The following is a 17940-nucleotide window of genomic DNA, read 5'->3' on the forward strand; positions in this document are numbered from 1 at the left end:
GCAGCAGACACATGCACTCCTGCCCGCTGTGTGGCCTGACTCACAGGGCTCCTCCAAGGGCAGACCAAGGCAACAGGGGACCCGGCTGGAAATGCTGGAAACCAGCCAGGTTTGCCACAAGCCTCCTCCCGCCAAGCATCCACTGTCAGGAGGTCTGTGGACAGCTGCCAGGTCTGCCACCCCCTGCCCAGCCACAGAGGAAAGAGGAGATTCAGCCAGGTTTCAAGAAAAGCCACCTGCCCCCAACACACACACACACACACACACACACACCCCTCCCTGGGTGTGCTGGGGTGTGTCCATCACGGGCACAGAGTCTGCGAGAACCCAGCACCTTGCACCGAACCAAGGGAAGAAGGGCTCCCATGGGCATGAGAGCCGCAGCTCACCAGGGGCTGACCACCTGCCTCATGGCTGCGTGCCTCCCTACACCCCATCAGGGGGGTGTTATCATGGTCCCCATTTCAGAAACGGCTACCGAGACTCAGAGAAGTCCACTGACAAGCCCAAAGCAACACTGAATGGTAGAGGTCTGATTTGATTTCAATATTTGTTACGTATGTGCCACCACACTCTCTGCGATGACTCTTTCTTGAGTGAACACTGACAGCACCACATGGCATGTGTGGACTTCCTCACTGACCTGCTGCTATCCCCATGATGGCCCTGGATCTGGGGTGGTCCCTCTCACCGTGGTCACCATCCTCTGTTGTGCTCCCTAAACTAAGGTCCAAGTACATGAGAGATGACTTTGGGAAGAACATTATTTTATGTCTTCTCTTCCTTCCTTCCTTTTTCTTTTTTTGGGGGGACAGGGTCTCACTCTGGCACTCAGCTTGAAGTGCAATGATGTGATCATAGCTCACTGCAGCTTCAAGTTCCTGGGTTCAAGAGATCCTCCCACTTCAGCCTCCCAAGCAGCTGGAACTACAGGTGCATGCCACCACGCCCAGTGAATTTTTTCCTTTTTTTAGAGATGGGGTCTTGCTATGTTGCCCAGGCTGGTCTCAACCTCCTGGGCTTAAGTGATTCTGCCACCTTGGCCTCCTGAAGTGCTGAGATTAAAAGTGTGAGCCACAGACCGGGCACAGTGACTCATGCCTGTAATTCCAGCACTTTGGGAGGCCGAGGCAGGTGGATCACGAGGTCAGGAGTTTGAGACCAGCCTGACCAACATAGTGAAACCCCGTCTCTACTAAAAATACAAAAAATTAGCTGGGTGTGATAGCGGATGCCTATAATCTCAGCCACTTGGAAGGCTGAGGCAGGAGAATTGCTTGAACCTGGGAGGCAGAAGTTGCAGTGAGTCAAGGTTGTGCCACTGCACTCCAACCTGGGAGACAGTGTGAGACTCTGCCTAAAAAAAAAAAAAAAAAAAAAAAAGTGTGAGCCACCACACCCAGCTCTTTTTTTTTTTTTAATACCTTTATTTTTCATAAGGATTAGAAAAAGCCCCAACTATAAGGTCAAACCAGTTATTTCATGGATATAGTTCCTTGGGATAGCAGTGAAATAAAGTTTCCTTTTAAGTAAATTTGAAGTTCAAAGTGGGCTAACAAAAAGATATATATATATATATAATTTTTTTTTTTTTTTTTTTTTTGAGATGGAGTCTCACTCTGTCGTCCAGGCTGGAGTGCAGTGGCTGGATCTCAGCTCACTGCAAGCTCCACTTCCCAGGTTTACGCCATTCTCCTGCCTCAGCCTCCCAAGTAGCTGGGACTACAGGCACCCGCCACCACGCCTGGCTAGTTTTTTGTATTTTTTTTTAGTAGAGATGGGGTTTCACCGTGTTAGCCAGGATGGTCTCGATTTCCTGACCTCATGATCCGCCCGTCTCAGCCTCCCAAAGTGCTGGGATTACAAGCTTGAGCCGCCGCGCCCAGCCACAAAAATATATATTGCATTAGTACAGTACAAAAGGTTTCCTGATATGATGGCCATTTGTGAAACAACCCCTGACTAAGTGAGACTGGGGACACTGGGGCCATCTTCCCAAGGGCCCAGTCCCTGCCCTTGAAGTACTTGTGGCAACCCACAGTGGCCAGAAGTGTGGCTGAAGGAGAGTGGCCTGAATAATGCCTCCAGGAGAAGGCTGGGGGTTCCCTGGGCACTGGAGAAATAGTTCCAACCAAAGTCAGAGGGTTGCCTCCAGTAACCCCTGACCTTCCTCCTCCTCCACTCGCCCTCAACACCAGCCAGAGGTCTGCAGCCCATTGGGTACAAGTGAGAAGGAGGGGACCTTCTGAGGCCAAGAGCCTTCCCTTTGCCCAGGCCTTGTAGATTCTGCCATGGCATTGCTGCTGGAATCCAGCTCCACAGTTCAGGCCTAGTCCTGCCTGAGCCAGAAGGACCCCTCCCCTTTATGCCAGAGAGCCAGGCTCCTCTGCCCTCCTAGGGCTCAGGACAACATTGGGACAGGTCTCCAATTATCATCTCCCAGCTGCTTCCTTCCTGGAGCCAAAAGAGCTCCTCATCCCCTCTCTTACCCCCTCTTTATGCCAGCACCTCCTTCCCTACCTCCTGGGGGATCTCAGTGTGTCTGGAGTGGAGCAAACAGTGTACCAGTCTGAGATGGGTGGTGACTGTGGAGTGGGAGGGTCCCCAGGTCACCCAGTTTTCCCAGGCAGATTATGGCAGGGAGGGGTCCCAGCTCCCAGCTGCTGGAGCAGGCAGAGGGTAGGGCATGGAGCTCACAGCTGCACTTTATGACTGCAGTTCCCACAAATCTAACAGTTGGCAGTGGGGAGGGGCTGCTGAGCAGCCTGCACAGACAGGGGAGCAGGGACTACCCCTCACTGCCTCCTCCAGGCCGCCACTCAGCCCTCAGGTGCTCTGGCATTGGGGCCATTGGGGTGAGGTGGGCAGGAGCTAGATACTAAGGGGTGGCAGAAAGAGGGGAGGGGGTAGAAGAGATGATCTGCTCTCTCTGAGGGGCAGTGGCAAGGAGGAGCTTTGATGTGAAAAGCTTTAGAATCCGTTTAAGAACCTTTGAGATCCTTGGCTTTTATATAACAAAAAAAGTAAACTGAGGCTCAGGGAGAAGGGAGTGCCTGGGTAGCCTAGCTGTCCTGGCTTCCTACTTTGTATTGATTTAACTTCTTTCTGCAGGGCCCCAGCTGAGCTGGGAGGATGAACCTGGGCTTCTGGTTGAGGGTGGGGGAACATCCTGTCCTTAGGAGAGGGAAGTCAGTGACCAGCCTTCTGGGGGGCTCTGAAGACTCAGGAATGATTTTAACTCTTTCAGCAGGCTAGGCACTTGAAATCAGAACGTTGGGAGAGAAAAACCCAGGCCAGAGACACCCTGGGTGTCTTAGCAACTTTTCTGAGATCCCAGGCTATCCGTTTATTTATTTTTGAGACAGGGTCTCACTCTGTTGCCCAGGCTGGAGTGCAGTGGCAAGATTATGGCTAAGTGCAGCCTCGACCTCCTGGCTTCAAGCTATCCTCCAGTCTCAGTCTCTTGAGTAGCTGGGACTACAGGCACGTGCCACCATGCCCAACTTATTTTGGGGGTCTGTTTTGTTTTGTAGAGATGGGGTTTTGCCATGTTGCCCAGGCTGGTCTCCACCTCCTGAGCTCAAGCCATCCACCCACCTCAGCCTCCCAAAGTGCTGGGATTACAGGCATGAGCCACCACACCCAGCCTCATTAATTTAGGTATTTATTCAGTCTACAAATCTCTTCCCTTTCAGAGCCTAAGAACTTAATTTGTAAAATGGGGATGTTAATGTCTAAACTCTGCCTTTGGGCACAGAGTGAGAGGCTGGCAAGACAATGGTGGAGAAAGCCGGTTGTTTTCTTTTCTTTTTTTTTTTTTTTTTTTTTGAGAAGGAGTTTCATTCTATGGCCCAGGCTGGAGTGCAATGGTGTGATCTTGGCTCACTGCAACCTCTGCCACCTGGGTTCAAGCCATTCTCCTGCCTCAGCCTTCCGAGTAGCTGGGATTACAGGCGCCCACCACCATGCCCAGCTAATTTTTGTATTTTTAGTAGAGACAGGGTTTCACCATGTTGGCCAGGCTGGTCTCCGACGCCTGACCTCAGGTGATCCACCCACCTCTGCCTCCCAAAGTGCAGGGATTACAGGCGTGAGCCACCGCGCAGGGCGAAAGTAGGTTGTTTTCAATGAAAGACATTCCTGAGCGGCAATGGGCTTGTTGGGCCGTAGCAGCCTGACCTCCCTGTTACCCCTATGCCTGTTCCAGCCACCAGCAAGTCCTCGGAGTGGCCCTGATTTTCGTTGAACCCGAGCAGCCCAGGGAAAAGACACAGGGATCGATTCCAATCTAGCAAGCAGATCCAGGCACCGGCCAGCCCTGCACAGATCAATGCATCCTGTTCCAGGCAGGAAGGGCGTGAGAGACCCAGGCAGGGGTCTTAAGCAGGGCTGGATTCTCCTGGGAGAGGGATGGGGGATTGTGATAGAGAGAGACGGAGACAGGGAACTCTGGGGGAAGGGAAGCAAGGCTAGGGTACCCTGGGGGAGGGGCGTCGGGCTGAAGGTTCCCCGCAACCCAGGAATGGGGTTGGGGAAGCCAGAGACATAAGGGAGGGGCTCAGGGCTTCTCTTTTCTCCAAGGAACCTCAGTGTGCAAGGCTGACTAAATTTTTTGAGTCTGAGATTCAAGCCACAAGGAAGATGCCGAGAACTGGCGAAATCCAGAATCTGAATGAGGGGAAAGGCAGGGTGAGGAAGGCGGGTTCTGCCACCCTGGGCTCAGCCTGCCCGGCCTGGGAAACGTGGAAGGTGAAAGTGGCCTGAGGCTGGGGTGGCCGGGAAGTGGCGGGCGCCCCCCAGTGGCCGGCTGGGAGGACGGCACAGGTGCTTGGGAAGAGTGAGGTTGTCATTTGTTCGAACAATCCAAATTCCACGTTTATTTATGAGCCTCATTTATTTTTATCCTCCACCACATTCTTTATATGAGATCACTGTAACTCATTAGGAGAATTAAGATCCCAACATCTTAGTGACACCATGTCATAAGCCACCAAGCCAGTCCCCAACTGGCATCTTTATCCCAGATGTAACCCTCTACTCTGTCCTCTGGCCACCCCTGGGCAACATGCACACATGACGTCATCTGCAGAGGAGGAGAACAGGGAGAGGAGAGGAGAGGGAGGGAGAAGGAAGGAGAGAGGCAAAGGGACAAAGTAGAGGAAGAGCGAAGCCAGCCACCAGCTCAGGAAAGGGAGAAGAGGATTCTCTGGGGCCCCTGACATGAGTCCTCCCCAGGCCCAAGATCAAGATCTGGAAATCAGGTCCCTGTAACCCTCTCTGTGGAGATCAGGAGGCTGGACAAAACCCCTCCCTTGGGGACCTGAGAGGCTGTCACATGTGTGCCCCTGACCCACTGTCTGGGCAGGGGTAGGAGCTGGGGTATAGCCCTGGTGGGAAGGGAGGGCAGGAAGCGCTCAGGGTGAAGACACCAGCTCACAAGCCCACAGGACATGGGGCTATGCAGGGCAGCAGGAGAGAAGTGTGAAGACAGCTGGAAGGGTGGAGGACCTACCTTAGGCCACACCCATGCACACACACAAACACATGAGGCAGCATGAGGCTCCCCCAGTCCCTCCTCTGCAGCCAATGCTACAGGAGCCCAAGTCACCCAGGAGGAGCCCCGAGGCACTGCCACCTTCTATTGTGCCTGACAACTCCATCCTGCTGGTGCCTGCTGCAGTCGGGAAGTACACTGTGTGCTTGGAGGTTTGAGGCCAGAGGACAAAGGTCAACCAGGACCAGATATGTCTCAAGCTTGACAGAGGCTCTGGGAACCCGGATCAGGGGAGGGGATCCTTTGCTTCCCCGGCTAGTGAAGGAATCGGCCTCCCTGTCCCTGGGTTTCCCTGGCTCTGCCTTCCTCATGTGCCCATACCCCTCAGCCTCTGCTGGCTGGCTGGCTGTGGGTCCTTGGAGCAGAAGCCCATCTGTGTCTGTTTTCTAAAACCATCTTTTCCGCCCCATACCACAGCAACCAAAGTCATTTTCCGGGCAATTGCCTTTCTGTAAACATTCCTGTGTAATATCCCCCCAAATTGCTAATACCCAGCGCCCTGTTGAGTCTCCCTGTCACTCCAACTACAGCCTTGGAGATGGGGGCGTGTGATGGGGGAAGGGCGATGGGGGAAAGAGGCAGCTGGACTGAGGATTGGAGACAGGGGGCTCCTGCCTAGTCCTGGCACGGGGGAGGGGGGGTGGCCAGAAACTCTGCACCTCCCCACAGTGATCTCCACTCCCTGCCAGCCCAGCACCACCCCCCTGAATGTCAGGCTCCACTTCAGGAAGAGTCTGCCTGGACTAGGAGGGAAGACAAAGAGGAAGGGGGAAGGGAGCCCACTGGACAGAAGGCCTGAGACAGGGCCTGTGAGAAGGAGCTGACTTGAAGGCATGGAGGAGATGGCTAGAAAATAAAGACTCCTGGTGACTGGGGCAGGGCACTAGGGACACGGGGCAAGGCCAGGCAAGTTGTCTCCAAGGAACACCAGCTCCCCTCCCCACCAAGGGTGACAAGGAGGACAGAGAAGAGGGTCGAGGCCAGGGGGGATTGAGGCCATCCTCCCAGCGTGGGCCCTGCTCACTTCCTGGGCACTGTAGTGGACGGGGGTGGGGGAAGATGGACAAGGCAAGAGGTGTCAGGTGGTTCTTGGCAGGTGACACACCTGTTGCCCCCCCCCCCACCTCCCAGCCCTGATCTATAAAGCCACCATGGAGAAGGGTCTGGAGCAGGCTGATTTTTCTCACCATACAGCAAGGGAAACTGAGGCTCAGGGAGGTTGAGTGACCTAACCTGAGTCACCACATGGACTCCCTTCCCCAGGGGTGGGGGTAAGAAGGGGGACTAGGACTGTGGCCTATGACCCTGTGGTTCTTCCATCCCCCTGCCCGGGGAATCCCACCACCCGCTTCCCAAGCTCCACAGAAGCTGGGCATCCAGGTGGGATGGGGGATGATGGAGCCCTGGAGGACTTTGGGGACCTGAGAGGCTGTCACATGTGTGCCCCTGACCCACTGTCTGGGCAGGGGTAGGAGCTGGGGTATAGCCCTGGTGGGAAGGGAGGGCAGGAAGCGCTCAGGGTGAAGACACCAGCTCACAAGCCCACAGGACATGGGGCTACGAAGGGAGGCTGGGGAGGGTGTGGGGTATTGCCAGTCACAGCTTTGTGCAGGCAGAAAAACACAAACCAATCTGTGCAGATTTGAAAACTACTGAAGGTCACTTAGTTGGTAAATGAGTTGGAATCTAATGAAAGGACCTCTTCCAGGCTGGGGGAAGGCACTGACACCTGCCTAGGAAGAGCAGTGAGGCTGGGGGCCTGGGCCCTGGCTGCTACTGGTGGAGCTGCTGGGGCTTTCCATGGGAAGAGCAGATTTGAGGGGGTCAAGCTCCCTGTGGGTGGGCGCCCGGGGAGTAGGGGGGGCATCAGATCCTTCCCCGGCCCAGCTCTTCCATCCTAGGCTGACGGCGTCCACTTGCACAGAACGGGGCACTCCCACAGCAGGACCCTCTCCTCCCTTAGACTGGGGCCTCCTGACGGCAGAGGGGCCATTCCACCCAGAAGGGCAGAATTGGGTGGGGTGAGGAGGCCCACCAACCACATCAGGAGTGGGGTGGGGTTCTGGGGACTCTCAAGGATCCCAGGCTTGGCCTCGGTGCCACCTCCACCAACTGCACTGGCTCTGCCTGACTGTGGAGTCCTTGCTTCCTTCTGCTTGTAGTTGTCCCTTCCCCAGGGCCCCAGGCCACACAGCACAGCAGCTCTCAGACCCTGGCAGTGAGGTGGGGCCTCCCCTCAGCTCTCATCTCTCAGGAAGCGGTGGCTCCCTCCTTACCCGTCACTGTGATGGGGAAACCACAGTGCTCTCTTTCCAGCCAGATGCCTTTCCCAGGCAGGAAACCAAGGCCCAGAGAATAAGCCTGACCCAATCTGTAGGAGCTGAAGGCAGAGCCCAAAGTGGAACCCAGGGGTCCTGGCCCTCAGGGACAAGAATTTTTCCATTCCACGATGCCACTTTCCAGAAAGCAGCTGCCTGGGGAGCCCCTCCCTAGGCCACGGGCCCCAGGAGGACAGACTAACAACCTCCTTAGGAAGGATCAGCAGCAAGACAGAAACACCGCAGCAGGCTGGCCGCCAGGGAGATAAGCTGGGGCCCACGGCCCAGTGATGCCCCCAGCCCAGGGGGATGCTCTCCACACAGAAATCAGGGTCCCCGCAGGGCATCCCAGCTGCACATTCAGACAGGACTCCCCGTCCTTGCAAAATGTGCAAGTCAGCCCCTTGCCCAGAATTCCAGAGATACAATCCCCCTTCTTCCCCCCGTCCCTCCTCTCTCACAGACAGCAGGCAAAGCTGTGACATTACCAAAAACCACTGCATCCACTGACTAGTTATGTGCCCTTGAGTAGGTCAGGGGACGCTCAGAGCCTCAGTCCTCTCATTTGCTTTTTTTTTTTTTTTTTTTTTAAAAAAAAAAAAAAAGAAGAAGAAGAAGAAGAAGCAGAAGAAACAGAAGCTAATAACAGGCAACAGGCATGCAGACTGCAGACCCTGGGTGAGCAAAGTCAGTTCCTTCTGATCTACCCCGGAGCCCGATTTCCTTCCACCCACTGTCGCAGTTCTATCAGACCCAGGACTGTGGGGCTGTGATTTTTGGCTTCTAATGAAAATCTGGCTAATTGGCTTCCCCGGGAAGGAAGGGGACAGAGATATGGAGGACAGCATGTCACCCCCAGTCTGAAGCTGGAGCTGGAAAGGCTGGGAACAGCCCTGGCATGTGCCCACGCGGCACTATGTTAACCAGCTAACTCCTGTGTGGCAACTCCGCTGCTCACGCTCCCAGGGAAGGTGTCCTGTCAGCTCCACATCTCCTTGGAGAAACAGCCAAGGGGAACACAGGCCAAGCGGGAGGGGAGGAGGGAACACTGGAGGGTGGAAAGGGAGGGGGGCCGATGCCTGTCCTCAGCTCTGCCATCATTCTGAGGAGCCTGCCAGAGCGCCTTCTCCCCAAGGGGCACTCCAGCCTGAGTGCTATGCCCCTCTGTGTGTGAAAGGGATCTTTCCCCCACCCTGCAGCTACCTCTGGCTGAAAGCATGCCCAGGGGGAAGCATCTTGTTTCCAGGGGAAGAGACTCCAATCTGTTGGAAGTGAGTGGTAGAAGCCCCACCCACCACCCTGCCTCCCCATAGGGAAGCATTTTCAACACCAAGTACTCATCAACGGGCTCATCAGTATTGGGCAGGAGACTCAGCCTTGCCCAGATGTTCTTGATATACTTCTCAGAGACACCACCTTTCATGGGGAGAGGCTCTCCCTAGGAGGCCTTGTCCCAGCCCCATGACCCTAGCACTCAGACAGCTCCCTCGGCCGCTAGAAACAGCAGGGTTCCTCCAGGTTCCCAGCACACCCTCAGTCAGACACATCGCCCAGGCACACACATCTGCTCACTCATGCTTCTATGTCAAACCTGTGCACCTCGCCTGGCTGCCCAGTACTTGCTCACTGACATGGGTCCAGCCACAGCCTACCTCACCTGCACCCTCCACCTGACCTCAGGTGATCCACCTGCCTCGGCCTCCCAAAGTGCTGGGCGTACAGGCGTGAGCCACTGCGCCCAGCCATGATAACCACTCCTGAACACCCACACATATTCATGACACTCTACATGCAGGGGTCTACATACCTGGGCCCACCAGGGTGCCCCACTCTGCCACCTTAGATGCCACGTGGACAGGGTGCCATGCCAGTCCACGCAGCTCATGCAGGGCATCTGGGGCCCACTAAAGTGCCAGGTAGATGCATCTCCAGCTTGAGGTGAAAGACAGCGGGGACTTGCCCATCCTGAGTCCCTCATGGAGGCGACATCTTCAGCTCCTTTTCCTCTTTGCTAGGTTCGGGGCTCCCTTGCTGAGGTGTTTACACAATGTCTTAAAATAGAGGAGTCGGCCCAGTAACCTCAAGGCCACCCCACTCTGACCAATGCTTAGCCAACGGGATGATGGTCATGAGTGAGACCCTCCTCTGGGAGCTGGGTGCCTCCAGCCCTCATCCCACCTCTATAGGTGCTCAACGCCTCCACCAGGGCGAGGGGGGCCGGAGGGCCTTTGCCCAGCTTCCAGCTCTGCTGATGGGGAAGGACAGAACTGCTGGGACCCAAGGCTTAGCTCTCACCTCATGGGTTAATTTATCCGCCACCCTGCAAGCTAGCTAAGAACAAACAGCCGAATCTGCAGTCCATGATTCTCTCTCCCTAGGGACACCCCGTTAGTATCCCAAGAGACTCTGGAGGATGGGGCGAAGGCAGCCTGGTTCAGTTTGGAGAAGGTGGGAGACTTGGCAAGTCTCCTGCTTGGCCTCTGGATCCAGGCAGTCTTTGGAAGCCAGGGCCTGGTCAGATACCAGGGGCATCTTGTGGAAGTTCTCTTTGTTGTCTAACCTGAGCCCTCCCATCAGAGCAGCATCTGGGAAGGTGGAGCACAGGCTTCAAGGCAGGGGAAAAATAAACTGTCTCCCCTTCTGCGAAAGACACAAAGACTCCCATCCTCCCTTCTCCAATCCACACATCCATCTTGAGTGACGAGGGTTAAACACAGCATCGCGCTCGCTGGAACCCCTGGGAAATATGGACCAGCCATGAAATGATAACCACTCTTTTTCTTGAGACAGTCCCGCTCTGTTGCCCAGGCTGGAGTGCAGTGGTGCAATCTCGGCTCACTGCAAACCCCTCCTCCCAGGTTCAAGCAATTCTCCTGCCTCAGCTTCCTGAGTCGCTGGGACTACAGGCCCGTGCCACCACACCTGGCTAATTTTTGTATTCTTAGAGACAAGGTTTCACTATGTTAGCCAGGCTGGTCTCAAACTCCTGACCTCAGGTTATCTGCCCACCTTGGCCTCCCTAAGTGCTGGGATTACAGGCGTGAGCCACCGTGCCCAGCCATTATAACAACCCTTGAACACCCACACATATTCATGATGATCTGAAAGGGCTCGTGCAGCCATCATCCTCTTCATTCTCACAGTCACCTTGTGAGGTTGCAAACCGCTTATTTTACAGGTGAAGAAACTGAGGCTCAGGAAGGAGTGACTTGTCCAAGGTCAGAGTTAAGTGGAAGAGGCTGGTCTCAACTGCGGGAGTGCTTAGCCCAGGTCCTTCTTCTTTCCCCTACCCCCTGTTGCCCCTGAGGAAGATACTGATTCTGCCACCAGGTCATCTGTGAGTACTCATCTAAGCCATTCAGCCAGAGTCCCACAGGTCCCCTCTGTCCGTCCTACACCCTAAGAAGAGAACACTGAAACAATCCTCCTTCCCAGCTAATCTTGGGCGCCATCTACCCAGTCCTTTTAGGGAGAGTCTATTCCCCAGGGCTGGAGGAGAGGGAGGAAGCAGAGCCACCCCCAGATCACAGAAACCCAGGCTGGAAGTGGGGGTCCCACAGTCCTGAAAGACCTTCTGGGGGACCCACCTTTCCACAGACCTCCTCGCAGCCTTCTTGTACCTGCGCTGGATATGAAGCCCTCCCAGCCCCTACCACAGGCTGTGCAGAGACAGAACTGCAAATCAGGAGCTCCAGCCAGTCAGGTCTTGGATACTTCCAGGAATGGAGAACTCATTACATCCAAAGCACCAATCATCTTGTGGGGTTTCTCCTTCCTTAAAATGAGCCACAGTCTGTGCCCATGGCCCTCAGGGGAACCTGGGGGAAGGTCACGACCTCTCCCTTCGGAGCAGAGTGGAGGCTCCTGAACCAGAACCTTCTGTCATGAGCCCTCAGGTCTTTCCTGTGTGGCCCAGCCCCGCTGGCCATCTGTACTGCCCTTTGTTGGGTAAGCCCTGTGTCACCACCTCTCTTGGCTGGTGGCCTTCAGAACTGCTCTAATGGTCCAGATGAGGTCTGAGCAGCACAGGTGACTCCTGTCTGCTTCTGTTACTAAAGTGTCTTCGCAAGTGCCCCTCCTGCCCACACAGCACGTGTGCCAGGAAAAACAAATGCTCAGGGCCTAAGAGCCCTGTTCCAGGGCCAGAACATACCTTCCTCACCCCCTGCTCCTAACTCTCAGGCCTCCCCCAGCCTTAGACCTCAGGGGCCAGCCTGACTCCTGCCTCCTGGGAGGGGTGAAGTTCCTGGCCCAGTCGGCTGAAACTGCTCCTTCCAGTCACTTCCATTCACCTTCTGGTGCCTGGCCTTGCTAATGTCACTCAAGGGGTCTGGTCTGAATCTCAGCATCTTCCAGCAACTATGTTCCTCAGAGCCCCAGCTCTAGACACCAAAGGGTGTGCCCAGGAGTCTGAGTGGGCAGCCTGCTCTGCCTGGAATTCTCGGGCTAGTGGCCTGAGGCCCAGGATGCCCCTGTCTGGCAGCCAGTCACTCTGAGAACTGGAAAACCACAAGCCCACATGATAATATCTGAGGCATATTAACCACACAGTGCTTCCTCCTTGCTAACCTACTTCCTCCTCCCTGCTCTGCTGCCAGAGGGCCCCAGGCTTGGAAGGAAAGGCTCCCTCACCCTCAGCTGCTTCCCTGCAAGTGCCCCATGTCTGCATCCCATGCTCGCACAGTGGCTAATTCTGGTGTCTCATCAGACAGTAATTATGGGGGAATCAGCAGTGCCGTCATCTCTGCAGCTCAGCACCTGTCACCACGCCACCATCCCCAGGCTGCTGGGATGGGACCGGAAGCTGAGGGAGGAGGGGTGTGCTGGGGTGAGGGGCATCTGCACCTTTCCTGCTTCTGCAGTCCTCACTTCCCTGCCCTGCCTCCCCAAGGTGAGCAGTGCACTTCAACCAGGTGGTCACCAGCCACACAAGTGCTCCCTGTTACCCGGGGCAGGTACTGAAAGCAGGTGCCATGTGTCCCATGTATGCATCCCCATGACCAAACAGAACAGGCAGAAGGACACAGCAAGTCAAGGCTCAAATCTCACCTTGGGCACTTGCCATACGTGTGACCTTGAACAAATCATTTCAGTCCTCCAGGCCTCAGTTTCCCCAATGGCAAAATGGAGAAAACAGCACCTCCCTTGTGAAGATGGGAAGAAATAAGGTGTGTAATAGCACAGTGCCTGGCACATGTGTGGTCATGTAGTCATTCAACAAGCAATTCATACACAGTTACTTTAATGTGTTAGGCAATATGGGGATGCCAAGATGAATGAGATGATTTAGCAAGGATCACACTGCGGCTACACTGAGGCACAGGCTTTTTTTTTTGTCGGGAGGCAGGGATGGCTAATGGTATTTTGTTTTATTTCTTTGAATTTTAATACCTCTAAGGAGCACAGGAAGTGAGGTAAGGAAGGGCGGGCTGCAGAGGCAGGAAGGCACCCCTCTCCTCACCACAGTCCCCACCATTCCCTATCATCCTCATGCATCGCTTCCCTCATTTGCTGCCCCTGAAGGTACTGAGTTTGCTGCCCCCACAAGCAAAAGTAGGCTAATGGGCTTAGTTATGTCCAGAACTGGTGACTGTTCAAGAAAGGTTACATTAGGAGCCACCAGAGGTTTGACAGTGCTCCGGGAGATCGGAGGGGCGAGCCCAGAGGCGGTTGTGGGGAAGGGCATTTCAGGGAGGAGCAGGAATGGGAGGTGATGAAGAGGAGCCCAGCCGCGGAGGCAAAGGACCACAGGGGAAGAGGCCAGACCCAAGGGAGCTGCTGGGGCCCCCACCTGGCTGCAGCACGGACTCCTCAGGAGGAACAGGGTGGGGGAGGAAGGTGATGAATCTTAGCATGAATTCTCCACGGCGTTGGGCCAGAGGAGTCCTGCTGCCGGAGTGCAGAGGGAGGCAAAGGTGCACCAGGGAATGGGGTGAGACCCACACAAAGCTTCAGGTGAAGGCGGGGGGTGGGGTGCGGGGGGTGGAAGGGAGGGTGTAGGGCTGAGGCTACCCTGCTAGAGACTGGGACTCTCTCTCTGACCTCAGGCATGCTACTTAACCCCTCAGGTCTGTCTGTCTCTTCTCCCACAAAACACTCAGCAGCAGTGAGCTCACAGGACAGTTGTGAGGATGAAATGAACTAACGCGTGTACAGTGCACAACCCAGCATCTGGCTCCGAGGAAGCACCCGATAAATACTGGCCATCAGTATTTTCATTATTACCAGTGATGATTTTTCTTCTCAAAACTCAGCAATGACTAAATGAGCCCCATCCCCTGAAAGCCCACAGAGGGAGCACAGGTCTCTTCTAACCAAAACCAGAGTCAACAGTGAGGGACTGACCCCGGTGTCCACTACCATGGAGGCCTCCTCCCGACTCCCACCCCCTACACCCTCAACAGGCATTTCAATAATCCTTCACAGCACTCTTTCAAAACCCATCCACGTCTTATTCCACTCTGGCTGATAAAGCCAGGACAGGGGCTGCTTCACCTTTTTGCAGAGGTAGAAAGTAAGTCTTGTAAGGTACTGAGCTCCCCATCACTGGGGGTATTCCAGAAAAGGGTGGGTGAAAGAGACGAACATTCGGATCTCAGAGGCCCTTGCGCTGGCCCCCTCTGCCTGGTTCACTGCCCGAGCCCACCCTGCAGGCTGAGCCTTGGCCCCTCTGCTGTTTGTGTGGAGAAGCGGGGTAACTCACGCGAGCAAGGAGGGAAGAAAGGGCTCCAATTTCAAGTCTCTCCTCGTTCTCCTGGCTTCTCCCGGCAGCAGCCGAGGATGGGGGAGGGAGGGGAGCAGTGTCGTTGCTCTTTTAGGAAAACGGTAATTTTAATTAAGAGGCAGACAAACGAGCGCTCTGCAGATTGTCTCAGAGCAAAGTTATTAAAAAGCCATCAAGGCAGCGGCAGCCACAGTGGCAAGGAGAGCTGCCTCCCCCAGCTGCCCACCTAGATTGTGGCTGAATAGCAGTTCAGAGAACTGGAGAAGGGCTGGAGGACATGGGACCTGAAAATAGCCCCTCTCCTAAGAAGGTAGGGCAGCACCCAGACAGGACCCAGGTGCAGCCTGCCCAACCCTGGGCAGTAGGTGGGGATGCAAAGGGTACCTGCAATTAGGCAGCCCCTGCTGTGGGCCAAGTCTGGGCCCATCACTTCTTTTTCTTTACTCTTCTCAACAATGCTGCCTGGGAGGTGTTCTTGTACCACTTTATAGGCACAAACACTGAGGCTCAGAGAGGGAAAGTGGCTCGTCCAGGTTCACACACTTAGGAAATGGCTGAAGTGGGGGTTTGAACCCAGGGCAGGCTGACTCTCAAGTCCAATGCTCCAGGCTGCTGGTCCTGGGCCCAGATTTGGGGGCAGGGATGGCTTCCCCCGCCCATACACCCTCCTCCAGCTGGGCTCTTTGATGTCCTCTGAAGCAGCCTCAGGAGCAACCTAATAATGTAATGTTACCCTTAGTCATCAAGGTCACCAGGGACTTGGAGGCCAAGTAACTGCTTGCTTGGCAGGGTCACATTATGAGGGGACACTCCACAGGGACATAAAGTTACAAAAGAGCTGCCAGCAGGGGGAGCAGGGGCAGATAGACAGAGGACAGGCCCCCACAGCCAAGAAATCTTCCAACTCTTCAACCTCTACTTGCTCAACACTTAAGCAAAGCATCCAGGAACCTATCTGCCTTGGTTGCTGTTAGACTCTGAGCCTAGTCCAGTGCCTGGCACAGGGAAAGTGTTCAATAAGTCTTCTCCCCCTCCACCCCCAAGACAGAGTCTTGCTCTGTTACCTAGGCTGGAGTGCAGTGGCACAATCTCAGCTCACAGCAACCTCTGCTTCCTGGATTCAAGCAATTCTCCCGCCTCAGCTTCCTGAGTAGCTGGGATTACAGGTGCCCGCCACCACACCAGGCTAATTTTTGTATTTTTAGTAGAGATAGGGTTTCACCATGTTGGCCAGGCCGGTCTCGAACTCCTGACCTCGTGATCCGCCCGCCTCGGCCTCCCAAAGCGCTGGGATTACAGGCGTGAGCCACCACGCCTGGCCTTCAGTAAGTCTTTATTGAATAAATGGATAAATGGATGAACAAGCAAACAATTGAATAAATGAAACGAGATCACAAGTTTGCATGTGACTGTAAGCTAAACAAAACGGTCCCATCTTCTCCCATCCCCCACCCTCTGGGCATCGCTGGAACATGGACATCCTCCCATAAGAGGTGCCCCTTGCTCCTGATCCCTCTCCGCAGACCACAAGCCCCCTCGGCAGAGGATTCCCGCCTCTTCTTTTCACCCCAGCCCCAGCTTACATGGTGGCTTTGCAGCCTGCACACACATGTACATGCACGCGTGCTTGTACACGCACACTCACTGACATGCACACACGTGCACATACAGACATGTTCTCTACCAGCCAAAGTGCCCTCCCCAGAGTCAGGTATCTGCTGCCCCCTCCCCTGGCAAAGGCTGGGCCCACCAGGGATAGCCCCCTCCCCATTTCTGGCCCTCCAGGCTGGGGAGGAGCATCTGACTACAGAGAGCTGGCGGGAGGGGGAATCATGGGGGGCCTCCCTCCTCCTGGCTTACTAACCTGGAGACTTTAAACAGAGGGAACAGAGTCCTGGAGGCTTCCCTCCCGCCGCACGCTGGAGCCCTGGGTGAGGGACAGGAAAGGAGGAAAGTCGTGAATGAATGCCCAGAAAGGCCCGGCTGCAGCAGAGGAGCTGGAGAGAGGAGGGGTCGGGGCAGGGGCTCCCAAAGTGGGCCGGGGTAGGGGCAGGGCCATGGGCCATGGGCCATGAGGTTGGGGGAGGTGAAGCAGGTACAGAGCAAGGCAGAGCCTTAGGAGCTCTCCCTTTGGGGCCCCCCAGGGCAGACAGGATAGAGATTGGGTGTCATAGGAAGAGCAGGGACTGAGGGAGTAGAGACACTGGTGCGAGACAGACAGGGGGACGAACAGCAGGACAACACAGAAAACATGGGGTCCCCAGAACTGGGTTCCCAGGACAGACAGCCAACAAGCCACGCCTGGTTCTCCTCCCAGAAACAGGGGGAGATGCTTTACTGGGGTGCTCAACCTAGACCCCAAATGATAGCCCGCCTGCCTCCCTCATGCAAGGTTATGCCATTCTGGAAGGTTGATGGCTTCAGGGTCAGAGAGGCTTGCCATAATTGTCCCGGTGACAACCCTCTCCCCAGCCTAAGAGACCCCTATCTGCTCCACTCCCCACTAACCCTGAGATAGCCCCGCTTCCCCTGCCTGCGTTAGAGACAGGCATTTCCCACCCAAAAGGCACTCATAGGTTCACACTGTGCCAGGAGCACAGACCTGCCTGAAGTCCTTCACTTAGCTACTGCCTCCACGCCCCCAACCCTCAACCTGCCACGGCAGGTCCCCTGCAGCTGTCCACCATGCCCCACCCTGCAGGGAAGTTCTTTCTAAACCTACTCCACCTCCCTCATGCTGCAATACTGATTAGCCTTTTACCCTGGGGCATGCAGCAGTAAGACCTTTCTTGCCTGGAGACACTGTGGCCCACACCCACTCAGGCACAGCCCTCCCTTGGCTGGCTCAGACCCATCCATACCCACAACACGTCTGGCTACAAGTATTCTCAGAGCCCCCTGCCAATCTCATGGTTCCAATTTTCCCACCGATTACCTAAAACGTCGACATCCCAGGGAGAAACAGCTGTTGGGACACGGACTGGGAGAAAATATTAAGAATGCTCACTAATGTGTCTAGCCCCAGAGGGCTTCCTGGATGAGGCAGTGGGAGGCACAGAAGTGAAGGCTCAGGAGCTCCAGCTTCCTTCTTACCACCAGCCCTTAGTGGCAGCTCCAGGGGCCCAGCCCCAGACAGGCTGAGTTGAGGATCTGGGTCTTAGAAAAATCTAAAGAGGTTTCTTATGTATGCCCTTTCCTCAGTGGAGGGTGGACCCTATTCAATCATTCAGTCAGACACAGGAAGAGGAGGAAGATAAAGATGTGACTATTTATTGAATGTCTACTATGTGCCAGGAACTCTGCCTAAATTACCTCATATAATCCTACTACCCACTCTGTGAGGA

At 55.2% G+C, this 17940-nt stretch overlaps 1 protein-coding gene across 5 annotated transcripts in view; it reads right to left on the reverse strand.

Annotated features, from left to right (window-relative positions):
- The window catches only part of LOC105472279 (SRC kinase signaling inhibitor 1), a 76388-nt gene that overhangs the window by 50032 nt on the left and 8416 nt on the right, over window positions 1-17940 (reverse strand). For 4 of the 5 annotated variants that reach the window (XM_071083038.1, XM_011725382.3, XM_011725377.3 and 1 more), the window contains exon 2: window positions 16461-16523. The exons of the other annotated variant lie outside the window; for it this stretch is intronic. Coding sequence is in view for 3 of the 4 variants with exons in the window: in XM_011725382.3 (XP_011723684.2) it covers window positions 16461-16523 (63 nt within the window). In the remaining variant the exon portion in view is untranslated. The remainder of the gene's footprint in view (window positions 1-16460; window positions 16524-17940) is intronic. 5 annotated transcript variants of the gene reach the window in all.

Source organism: Macaca nemestrina, chromosome 17 (genome assembly GCF_043159975.1).
Source record: "Macaca nemestrina isolate mMacNem1 chromosome 17, mMacNem.hap1, whole genome shotgun sequence".
NCBI classification, from domain to species: domain Eukaryota; kingdom Metazoa; phylum Chordata; class Mammalia; order Primates; family Cercopithecidae; genus Macaca; species Macaca nemestrina.